Below are 12680 nucleotides of genomic sequence, written 5' to 3'. Positions count from 1 at the left end.
CTAGTTTGTCTTGTAAGGGGACAAATAGGACATGAATGAAAAACTTTATTCTGCAAATGTAACAAAGACTTTAATGAATCAATCTTTTGAATGACAACAGCACAAGCATTGCCAAGTCTGAGATGCCAAATGGAAGAATCAGTTAGAAGTTGAAGTGATGAATTTGATGTAGAAAAGGCAGTTGAATGAAGTGCAGTGGCAACTGATGGCTTCTTGGAAGACGAAAGTATATAGAGACCTCCTTCTTCTTTACCAATCCCCCTCACCTTGCCATTGCAAAGATTCTGAAAAAAGCAGAAATGAGGATAGAAAAAAGCACAACAATTTAGCTCCTTAATAAGTTTGAAAATGGATAAGAGGTTATAAGCAAAATTAAGAATATAAAGAAAATGTTGAATGTCAGTGTTGTCAAAGAGTGAAATAGAGTCAGTATGAGTAACAACAGTTGTTCGGCCATTTGGTAAATGTACATTGCTAGAATTGAGAGGAACAGGAGTTGGATTTATTAATGTATCCAAACTAGACACCATATGATCAGTAGCACCAGTGTCCATAATCCAAGGAGATGTATCATCACCTACAGGTAGCCAAGCATCAAGTGTCTTTTGAGTAGAGGAAAGGTTATAATGAATACCTACCATGTTGACAATAGCTTCTTGAGGTGCAGCAGTCTCCTTATTTATCATTTTCAGCAGATGATTGCACTGATCAGGAGTAAAAGTTTGCACAGGTTGAAAAGATGATATATCAGGAACATTGGCTTTTCCTACTTCAAATCCTTCAACATGATTCACATGATTAACTTGAGTTCTTCTATTTCCTCCAAAATTTTGTAACCTGGCATTTCCATAATGCTGCCCCTTGTTCTTCCTATCATCAATATTTTTTTTTCTTTGTAAATTTATAGTGTTGAGGATATCCAATCAACCTGTAATAATTAGCTCTTGTGTGGTTTCTCAGATGACAGTGATTACAATATAAATATGTGTTATTTGTGTTTTGATTAACTTTGTTGTTCTGTATTGAGGCTAATGCAGTATGATTAGTAAGGTCAAATTTTTGTAAAGGTAACACACAGTTAGATATAATACTAGATTGCATCCTCTAGCTTTCATCTTACATTATCATGTTGTATGCTTGATTTAAACTCGGTCCTAGCACTATCATGAGAATTTGACTCCTCGGTTGAGTGAAATTATAAGCTTCTGTCTCTCCATGTGTTCAGCATACACTTTATACTTATCACATTCACAAGCAAACAAAGGAACTAATAATGCATATTCATCCCAAAGATTTCTCAATTTTGAATAATACTCAGATATAGTAAAAGTACCCTGGCTCATTATACTGATTTCTCGATGAATTTGATATATCCTAGTTAAATTTCTTTTGTCAAATCTCTCATTTAAATCCTTCCATATGCTATGTACATTTGAAGAAAACATTAATTCATTTGCCAATTCCTTCGAAACTGAATTAGTAATCCATGACAACACAAAAGCATTGCATCTCTCCCATTCATGTTCTAGATCTCTTTTATAATGTTCCTTATGGCATTGTCCATTAATGAAGCAAATTTTATTCTTTATTAATAATGCTACTCTTATAGAATTACTCCATCCAATATAGTTTTCAATTCTAGTAAGTTGCTGAGAGATTAAAACACTACCTGGAGTGTCAGATAGATGTAGATATAGGGGATTTCTGGGATAAATGTCTGTGAATCTATCGATTGGATCTTGAGTTGGAGTTTATTGTTCCTGACTCAAGGTTGCTGCTGCGTTAGCTGCATTCTCCATTTCCTGATCTTTTTCAGTGAATCAATTTGATGTCTTTCGAACTTTTCTAGTAAAAATCGAGGTCGGCACTCTACTGCTTCTTCGAGCTTCTTAATTTTGCGGAAGTGAAATTGTCTCAAGATGTTCCATTCTCCAGCTAGATTTTCATTGTTGCCTAAAGCTCTGATACCATGTTGAAAGTAAACAACCTAACTAGGAAGGAATGATTGAGAGAAAAAGGGAAATGAATGAAACAATAGAAATTATATTTGCTGACTTAATCATTGATTCATAGTGAGGTTCTATTTATACATGTGATTTGTAACTAACTAATGTTAATTAGACTCACTCTAACAGACTTAAGAAACTCAACTAACAGTATTGGGTAGCTAATTATGTACAAGCATAACTAACTATACAATGTAACTAACTATACAGTGTTCATTTTAATATATTCTAATATCTTTAAAAATAATGGGGAAAAAAGAATATGTTGAAGCTTTGGTGGCGAGGTGATTAGATACCTAATACAGTTTCAGGTATCAGGTATAAAGATATAGAAATTTATATGTAAATATATTATCTGCTTAGCATAAGCTATATTTGTTCTTTATTATTTCAACAGTCGTCTTCTACTTCAATTTGGACTTCTCGTTCAATCTCATATAAAATTTTATTATATTTTATATGTATTATTATTTGTGTTGATTATAAAAGATCAACTAGTTTTAAATTTTTTAAATTCTTTATTTTTTATTATTCTAATTTTGTTTATAAAACTCTTTGGATAAAAAAAAATTGAGTGTTAGTTAGGTATATATGAAACGCTTTGGATAATTTTTTTTTTGAGTGTGTGTGTTAGGTATATGTGTGTTAAATATATTTTTTCTCATTGATAATTGAGACGAAATTAATTTTAGATTTGTTGCAAACAAAATATCAGAGTATGGAAGGGTAATTATGGCAATTCATATAGAATACAGGTTTGTTTGCATAGTAGGGACGTCATTATCAAGCTAACTGATAGACACTTCACCTCAATGCCGGCCGACGAAATTAAAACTTCCGTGCAACTGCCACGTGTACTTACACTGGATAAGGGACCTTCTGTTGTCAATTTATCAAAATTCGGGCCCTTTTTTGCAAAACTGCTTTGTGGGGCCCCTATGTTAAGATACTAGAATCTGGATCATTTTTTTCCCTTAATGTTATTGCTCGAAAGTCGAGCCCTTGCCTAATAATTTTTAAAAAAAAATGAAAAGAAAAAGGTTTGAATGTGGGGAAAAATATCTATTTTGTGTTTTATTTATCCTATCTTATTATTTTGAAAGTTAACTACTATTTCATCTGTTTCATTTTAAACACACGATTCTAAATACACTTTAAAAATTAAAGTGATTAACTTTATATTCTATTTTATCTTAATAATAACAGGAAGTTTCTATAATGATATAGTATACAAATGGGCATGATATATAACACTTCCTATTTTATATTCTTGTAAGGTGTAAATAGTAAATGAAATAAGCTTGAAGCAAAATAGCTGGCAAGGGACCAATTAAAATAATATGCATTTAATAATATGGGCAATGAGCCAATAAAAGGCTAGTTCAACTAAGGCGGCTTTTATTACTAGCCAAGCAATGTGTTGGATTTTTTTAAAAAAAAAAATAGCTTTGATCCATTTGAATTTACTTAGATTTTTTTATTCAAGTCAGTGTCGATCAAATTGTTTATTCCAAAAAATGCTTTACTTGCTTAAAAATAATCCAAGAAAGAGTACGTTCTCAGCAAAGATAACAAGGGAATCAATCGAATTTAATATCGGTCAAGCAAGAGTTGAATATAGAATCATTTAACGCATACGTATTTGAATGATGTAAAATTAGTGTTTCCATTAGAATTTTGACGGCTTTGAATAGGTATAACAACAATACGAAATATAATACAATCAGGGGCGAAGCTACCCTTGCTTGACACTCCTTCATCAATAAATTATATTGTATATATAAATCAAATTATATATACAAGTCTTAACACCTATTGAGACAAGTTGAAGATTCCACACACTAGTTAAGGTGTGACGGATTTTTGTTAAGATTGTGTGTTTGATCCCAGCTCGCAATATATTTATGCTTTTTTATATCCCTTAATAAAAATCATAATTCAGTGCAACACTAAATACAAGTATCCATTAACTAGGAAAATTGTCTCTAGAACCGCGATGAAGTGATTAATCAATAATCTTAAGGAATAATTACGAACCTAAACAGTTGATCAACTAGTTTATAAAATATTTATAGGTTATATCATACAGTACCATATATAAAATATACATTTATGCGGAATCACTGAGATGAGCCCAAGCCCATGTGGCCTGTACTTCAAGCCCATTATTTGGCCGGTAGAAACACATGTAGCTGTTTTTAGATATACTATTTAAGTTTTAGTCAGTCTTCCTTATATATTTAAGATTAAGACCCTCTAATGTTTTGATCAATCTCTAAAGTTCAAATTTCAAATCTAAAGATCTTGCTTTTCGTAACTGTTAGTCCTTCCGTCTCAATTCTAAGTGTATTAATTACTTTAGTTTCTTATTGGTCTATCTCCATATGAGTGCCTCTTTCTATTTTGCAAGTTTAAGACAACACATTTTAATGATTATACATACATTTTTAATTTAAGATCACAATATTTAAAAATTTCTTTTTATTTTTTTAAATTTTATGCTCAGTCAAATTAAAATACTTAAATTGAAATAGAGAGAGTACTACATAGAAAAAATCTGATTTTTTGCAACGATGCTAAATTGGGATCTTAGTTACTTTGAATTTAAATAACATGCACACAAATCACACCGGGAAGCATCAAAGAGTAGCATAATAATTAATAATATGAAAAAGTAAAGTTATAAACTAACAAACCATTAATGGATCAAACTTGGTCCATCCTACAATAACAGTTATATATCTTTGTTTTTTCAGAATGACCAAGTTTGCTCCATTAATAAAGCAAAAAATCACAAAATTACAGAAAGAAAATGACGTGGCCAAATTCCTAATTTAAGTGCCTCCAGTAAAATTAGGGGGTGGCCAAACTCCTCCTCCACCATCAGTTACATAAGTCAAACATGTCAAGGGCACTAAACACAAACCTCTGCTTCTAAGATCTTTTTTCGTTTCTTCACTATTCATCTCTCCACCACCCTACACACAACATAATTATTATCAATCAATGACGTGTTCGTTGTCAATATAAATATATATTTTTTGTTTTTTAACGCCTAATTTCAAGATATAGCGTATAAAGAGAAAGATTGTCGGTCCATAGTTTCTTTCGGAACGACGAGACCATGGTATAACAAAGGCGGGACCTAAATTGATATAAGAAAGAAAATGAACACTTTGATGAGTACTACATAATATTAGTTTCTTTTATCTCAATTTATGTGAAGGTATTTAATTGAGCACAAAATTTAAGAAAAAAGTTATATTTTGAAACTCGAGTCTTGAGGTCCAAGACAAAGCTATAGAAATTTTTGGAGTTGATAATTTCTCAGAATTATTACTCAACTAATAGTATTTTCTAAAAAACTGAAGAAAATTGTACTCAAGAAAAAATCTGAGAGAATAACTATTAGTTAAATGATCATATGAAAAATCTTTTTTTTGTTATTAAGGGTAAAATCGAAAATTGAAAATTTAAAGCTAAATTATTATACTAAATATAGAAAAATATTATTCTTTTGCAACTGACTAAAAAGGGACGAGTTTCACACATGAATATCGAGACAAGGGAGTAGTATATATAGAATAGAAGCATGAAGTTGTATATCTTACTCCATGCAACGGTCTGCTGGCTTTGCTTCGTGAAGATTTCATGTATGGCACACTTAGTGTCTGCAGAAAGAAAGAGAAATATGATCAATAACAAAAAAATTCCCAAACCCTAGCTAGTGAAAATAAATTATGTATTTTGAAGCAAATAACTAAATGCACGTGTATGTCTTCTGGTAGTTTTTATAATTTTAACTATGAATTTTGGTATAGATTTTTCATAATTTTTAAAATAAAAGTTACATATTCGAAAACAACATGAAAAGTATTATTGTACTAGTAAATATATGTAATGATTCAAAATATTTCTAAAAATGTTTGAGAAACTAAAAAAAATTGTCTCGACTTTTCAAACAGTAACACCTTCACATGAAATGAAATGGGACGGAGAGGATTATATTAGGGTAAAGATAAGACAGTTGGAGTTGTATGTATGACGAATGTTTTGGAAGGTGATAAATGTAGGTACCTCAACTTGGTTTTGAAGGAATTTGATATAACCAATAGCCTCCATTAGTACAGATGCTGTGTCTGTCTGCAACATTCTCACATGCAAAACATTTTAATTTACTTATCAAACTTCACCACACATACTTACGTGTCTCTCTAAATAAAGAACTAAAAACATAATACAAATATAGTATGGTCCTAGCAACATTAAGTAACGTATAAACGTGGTGGAATGATAGATATTTTTTTATTTTAATTATAGGTTTTAATTCGGTTTGAATTTATGGGATTGAAAAATATCATGTTGAAAGCACCGTCTTTATTAATAGACTATGCAATACATGAATCCAATAGTAGGATTTTAAGTATGTATGTACATTATTGATCAAATTTACGTCTGATTCAATAAAAAATATTTTAATTGTGTGGATATCAAACACCTAACGAGAAAAAAACTTTTAAGTAATATAGTGCGTTGTGAACAATGCTTTTCTCGGGTTTACAAAAACCCTAAGCATGCACTTTGTTCACTGCACAATTCCATGAAATTCGTGCTATCCATGTTTGAATATTTTGAAGCCAAAACAACCATCTAATTCAACCTTGCTTTTTCTTCTGAGAATTTCATAATTTCTATATTTTAGCACAGTGTGAAAATTTTATATTACTACTAATATTAGTGTATAAGTTACTCTAAAAACATTTTACTGAAATGTATAACCATCTCATCTTATTTATTATCAATTAAATTTGAACTCAGGATCTTTATTTGCTCTAAAATCATATTAAAATATATAATTATCGATGTCCTCTAAAAGTTTAATTTAAGCTGTAGAGAACACTCGCTTACTTAATTACTACTATTCTCTTTTCAACAATGTCATTGTTGTCGGTTTAAGATTCGTCCTCAAATAAATAATTTTCCCATCTCTCACTTCTTTTTAATTGTATTTTCTAGGTCCAAACGTTAAATTAGTGCAAGGTGCCTAAAAATCAATTTCACTAGCAATTTAAGATATGCTGAGTACTCTCTTTTAAGGAAATTATCAGATTACCCAAATTTTAATTCATTGTTTATGACATGATATATACGTGCTTTAATTTTGCATAGTGTTACAGCAATACAGTAGAATACTAAAAAAAAAATTTGGTCTTAAACATGTTATGTGGCTAGTTAAAATTAAAGAATAGTAAAAAAATAAAAAAATAAAAAGGAGACTTTTCTTTGAAAGTAAAAAAAACAAATTGAAATACTATATATACCTTGCCAAAAGGTGCTACCAATTGTTGAAGAGCTGCTATTCTATCTCCTAATTTCTCCTTTCTCACCTGCATTATATATTTCAACAAAGCAAAATCATTCTTTTGAATACCAATCAAAAGTTTGGTTTACTTCTTTTGATCTATGTTAGTTTATCGTTTATATGCATTGATAGTATTAAAAAAAAAATTCACCATAAAATTTAGTTTACCTACAATAACATAAAATAAAAGTGATTTGATAACATAAAAGAATAGACTAAATACAATGACTTTTACTTATATTCACCAATTAGTGTAAGTAACATTTACATTGTTATGTCACATGAACTTGTTATTACAGATAACGTGTGTATTTTTGTATCATATTCAAGATTATAAATTTCACTGATAGTCTAATATAATTATTTTTTGCGTCGTCGATGTATATAACTTAGTCTCTTTATAAATTACCTTAAAGGGTGGACATGATGCGCGTGAATCTACTCTTGATTTCTTTGGTGCATTTTGAGGCCCTTTATTTGGCTCCAAAGTATTGCTTGTCCTTTTAGTTTCAGGCATTCCATTACTAAAGGCTGATATCTTCAACATTCAAAAAGAAAAATTTTAAAAACTAAAGTTAATTTTACACATTTAATCATATCAATCAAAAAGAAGGACTCATTTCTGAGGAAAGTGAAAAAATAAAAAGAGATAAAGAGACATATATAAACGTATAAAGCTGAAGTGGCCTTTAATAGGAGAAAAGAAAGGATTTCTCTTTTCTTGCTTATAATTATAAAAGTAAAAAAAGCAAAAAATAAATAAAAAATAAAAAATCTAACTTTCCCCATTCTCTAATTAGAGAATCAAATGAAATTATTTGTTGGATAAATTATCTTGTAATTCCCTAATTAGAATCTAGATATTCTTCAAATGCAAGTATGAATAACCATATTATTAAACTTAGGTTAAAATTGCTTACCCCGACTTGCTAGTAACATAGTATGAGCAATGCACACATTAAATGCATGCATAATTAAGTAAAGTATTTTTTAAAAAAATCAGTGATATGTTAGAAGAAGAATCGACGTACATTTGGGCAATATTTGGTTGAAACTCGAAAAAAATAAAGTTTAAATTTATAGGCCCGACTTAAATTTCACTTGAAAAAAGTTGAAACGTTATGTAATTAACTGAAGTATCACTTAATATACTCAAACAATTTTTTCAATATTTAATCAATATCTGCGAAAGTTCAGTATTCGCACATAATGAGGCAAATACTGAACTCCAGATAATTCGCAAAAAATGATGAAATATTATTATTTATGATTACCAAATATAGAAATACTTACACTGTTGGAGCTATTTACTGGACTTTCACTTGATGAATGTTGAAAATGATTTGTTGTTAAGCCATATGTTTGGCTAAAACTCCCTCCATATCTTGTAGAATTAATGAGATCCAATGGCTGTAAATTCATATTCAAAGAGCTACAAGAATTTGCTTGATTTATATTCAAGTTAGAAACATTTATTGTTGGATATATTTGACTAAATCTCCCTCTATTAGTACTACTACTACTAGAATTTGAAGAATAGAGAAGATTATTATTATCTCCAGGATAATGTTGAATCCCACTATTAGAAAGTGTACCAAGCAAAAGCTTAGCATTCATATCACTCAATTCTCTTTCTTCTATACTTGATGGACTTTTCAACATTTGAGTAAATCTTGGATATGAATTATCCAATGAAGATTCTTGCTTTATGTTATTAGCCCATTGATGAAACCCCAAATCTTGAGTAGTACTATTCATCATAGAAACTAGGTTTAATGGATCACTTGATGATGAATTTGTAGTATTGATGATGGCTCCACTAGAATATGAATTAATAAGACCACTTCCAGGACTGTTCCTAAATAAGCAAAAAAAAAAAAAAGATTAGATAGAATTATCTAGCACTATTGATTTTGAGGAAAAGTAATAATTAATCAAAGTTTCAAGATTGTAAGTATTGGTCCAAGGAAAATGAATTTAAGGGAATTACTTTCTATTTGTTGCACATCAAATCAAGTAAAAGAATGTCAAAAGAAAAAAGAAAAAAAGATATAGGAGGAGAAGAGAGATTCTAAATATTCCAAGACTTATCATGATAATATAATGGAAGTAGCCAAAATATAATCATTCATATCAAACACTATATGACTAATAAAGTGGACTTACAAGATAGTAGTAGTAGTAGTACATGGGGTCCAAGTGTTTGTTGTTGAAACTTCATAGCAAGAATTATTAGAAGATGAAGAGGAATTTGGAGAAATACCAATAAGAGGAAATTGATCTTGAAATTGGAGCTGATGATATTGATATTGTTGATTTTGGTGGTGGTGATGGAGATTTGCAGGCTCCATAATTAAACAAAAATAATAATAATTTGAGAAGTTTGCTTTTGTGCTTTGCTTTTTTTTTTTTTTAAGGCACTTGAAAATCCCAAGATGAAGAATAATTAAAAAGAAAAAGTACTAATACTCATGTTTCTTCTCCTTCCCCTTCTTATCTTCTTCTCTCTTCAAAAACCCTTAAGCTATAGCTCCTCTTTACTACTATATACTATATTCAACTCAAAAAAAATTATACATAAATTTTGACATCTTCACTTTTAGCAACTTTTTCACCATATAAGTCTTGTTCTACTCATTCAATGTCTCAAAGGGATTTAAAAGCAATCTTGAAAAGAAAGAAAACAAACAAGCAAGCAAGAAGAGATAGAACCCCTAGCTATAGCTCTCATAATATAATATATATATATATATATATATATATATATATATATATATATATATATATATATATATATATATATATATACTTTTCCGTTTCATTTTATATAGCAGTATTTATTTGGACACATATTTTAAAAAAATATTTTTAAATCTTATAGAAGGTGACGTTACGTTCTTCTCAGAACAACAGACTAAAAAGGAAATAATGTTATATTAAAAGAAAACAAAAATGAGTATATAAGGTATACTATAATGTATACTATTTTTTCCTTTTCCTGCCCAACTTTTTTTTTGCACATTCACAATATAAAAAAAACGAATTTCATGTCTCCCACTCTTGTCTCCAAGGGCATCATCCTATATAATTACATTTATTTATTATTTTTGGTGGAGGGGTAGGGTAGGTATTTAGGGGTACACTGCAATTACAGGGAGATGATTATAATTCCTTAAGGGTATGATTAAAAATGCCTGGTGCTGCTGCCTTCAATCCCAAGGCTTTAAATGAAAAAAGTGCTGCGAGGAGAAATGATAACAAAGGCCAAAGGGCCATCTTTCTTTTGATTGTTATTTCTCTTTCTTTGATACCCACATGTTTTCTTGACAAGTCTTTGTAATAGTACTCCCCTTCTCTGGTTGGTATATATATATATATATTCAAATTAAAATCACAACACAAAAATGTTGTGAAAGGCCAAATTGGATGTGTTTATCTTTCCATTATTCATGTGGTCCATGATGTACTATACATTTAAGGAAAAAAATGTAGCAATTTTAATTCTTTGTAATTAAAAGTTGTATAGTAATAATGAGGTAGTAGATAGAGTAACTCTAAGTTCAAGATTGATGGTCCAATGCCTCGATGTATAATAATGTACATATTGTTAAATCTGTTGGAAATAAGTATATAGGTATATATGTCTTGTGAGAACCGAAATTTGGAGCTATACAAATGTGACCTGGCCAACGACGGAGGGCGGACAGACTAGAGTGAGTTAAAGAGAAGGACTAACAGACTAGCTTTTAGGATGGCAAGGTTTTATAGAAGACGTGCACATGACAGTATAGGTGAATCTCATATCGGATGAAAGAGGAAAATAATTAGTTTTACTTGACATTGCACAAATTCATATGTTATGCGTGCTTTGGGGGTTATAATGGATAGCCCGAGGGACAAATCCATGAGGTCTATTTGGCCAAAGCTGACATTACTTGTCATGCACCTAACAAGTTCATATAGTATACATACTTTTGGATTAATAATGACATAGACGGAGGGACATCCATGATGCCTAATAGGCCAAAACAACTCCAAGAAATAACAGATTTCTTGTAGCTAGTGAGCAAACGTAATGTGTCATGGCTTTATTGGGTCGTGAAACCGACATTTTGATTATGTATATACACTTTTTTTCTTGATTTAATTTATTCCTGTGATATTCAGAAACTACTGGCTCGATTAATCTAAATTTAATTGTACCACATAGGATTCAACAATTTAAAGAAGTAAAATGTAATTTTCATGGAACTAGAAACATACAGTTAAGGACTTTAATTTATATTGCATATACATAATATATCCACTCAATTATAACAAGATCCTTTTCGGATGAAAAGATGCATAGGTTCAAAATAGTACAAGGACAAACTGATAAAATGTTTTTGATTACGTTCCAGAGTAGAACTAAATGAGAGCCACAGCTAGGTCTCAAGTGTATGAAAACAACGTGTACGTAATAAAATAGATTGATGAAGAAGAATGAATACGTTTGTATAAACCCAAGAAGAATGAACAAAAAATAAAGAGAAGGCTAATGAAACAAATTATAAAGAGGAAATGGGGAGGGGACCAATAATAATATTGGAGAAAAGCCATCATATACTTTGCATACTTCCATTTGCTAAAAAATGTACTACTTTTTTTCCCAGGAGAAGTAGCCCCCCATGGGACATACCACGCTATGTGACTACGAATTTATAATGATGTCAATTTGACCTATCCATGACATCATCATTCTAGTATTTTTATTTTTAAAAAAATTATTCTTCTATATTATCTAATATTATTTTCAAAAGCATGAAAGTTTCAGATTTTTATAAGCGGAAGGGATACTAAAAATCATTATATTATCTTTATTCCATATTAAAAGTGTGTCATCCCAAAAAGTTTTCTATAGAGATATATATAATTAATAGAACATAACTTAACTTGTTATTTGTCAATTGTCCATTATCTTTTTTTGAGTTGGGTTTTCATGTTTGGTTTATAACAATGATATAAGAGTCAATTGATACGCGCATGATGGTTTGTGACAGAAGTGGAGGCCTGAATCTTAGAGGGGTACGTACGGTGTCAATCGTGGCAAACAAAGTTATTAATTCTCTAGCGAAGATGATATATTGTTATGTGTCAATTGTCTTTTATATATCGGTCAAAAAGAGAAATGGTAAAGTATTTTATACACAACATTTATTTATTTTTATTAAGATTAAGAAGTCTGAATCTTAATGCACATCTGCATGATTAAGATGTCGTCTCGGGATTTGAATACTAAATGACTAAGACTGACTGCTTTTAAACATCTGAAT

General features: G+C 30.1%; 1 protein-coding gene across 1 annotated transcript; it reads right to left on the bottom strand.

The window, feature by feature from the left end:
- Nucleotides 1–4641: 4641 nt before the first annotated feature.
- LOC129904553 (transcription factor bHLH110) lies at nt 4642–10087 on the bottom strand. The gene is made up of 7 exons (XM_055980112.1): nt 9535–10087; nt 8662–9226; nt 7778–7906; nt 7328–7393; nt 6084–6149; nt 5618–5677; nt 4642–4984 (listed from the first exon to the last, which is right to left on the bottom strand). The coding sequence occupies exons 1-7, from the start codon at nt 9717–9719 to the stop codon at nt 4841–4843; spliced, it is 1215 nt and encodes a 404-aa protein (XP_055836087.1). The 5' UTR covers nt 9720–10087; the 3' UTR covers nt 4642–4840.
- Nucleotides 10088–12680: the final 2593 nt, after the last annotated feature.

The sequence above is a fragment of the Solanum dulcamara genome, chromosome 9 (assembly GCF_947179165.1).
Source record: "Solanum dulcamara chromosome 9, daSolDulc1.2, whole genome shotgun sequence".
Taxonomy (NCBI): Eukaryota; Viridiplantae; Streptophyta; class Magnoliopsida; order Solanales; family Solanaceae; genus Solanum; species Solanum dulcamara.
The sequence above is the reverse complement of the archived record's forward strand: the minus strand, read 5'-3'. Positions and strand labels throughout refer to the sequence as shown.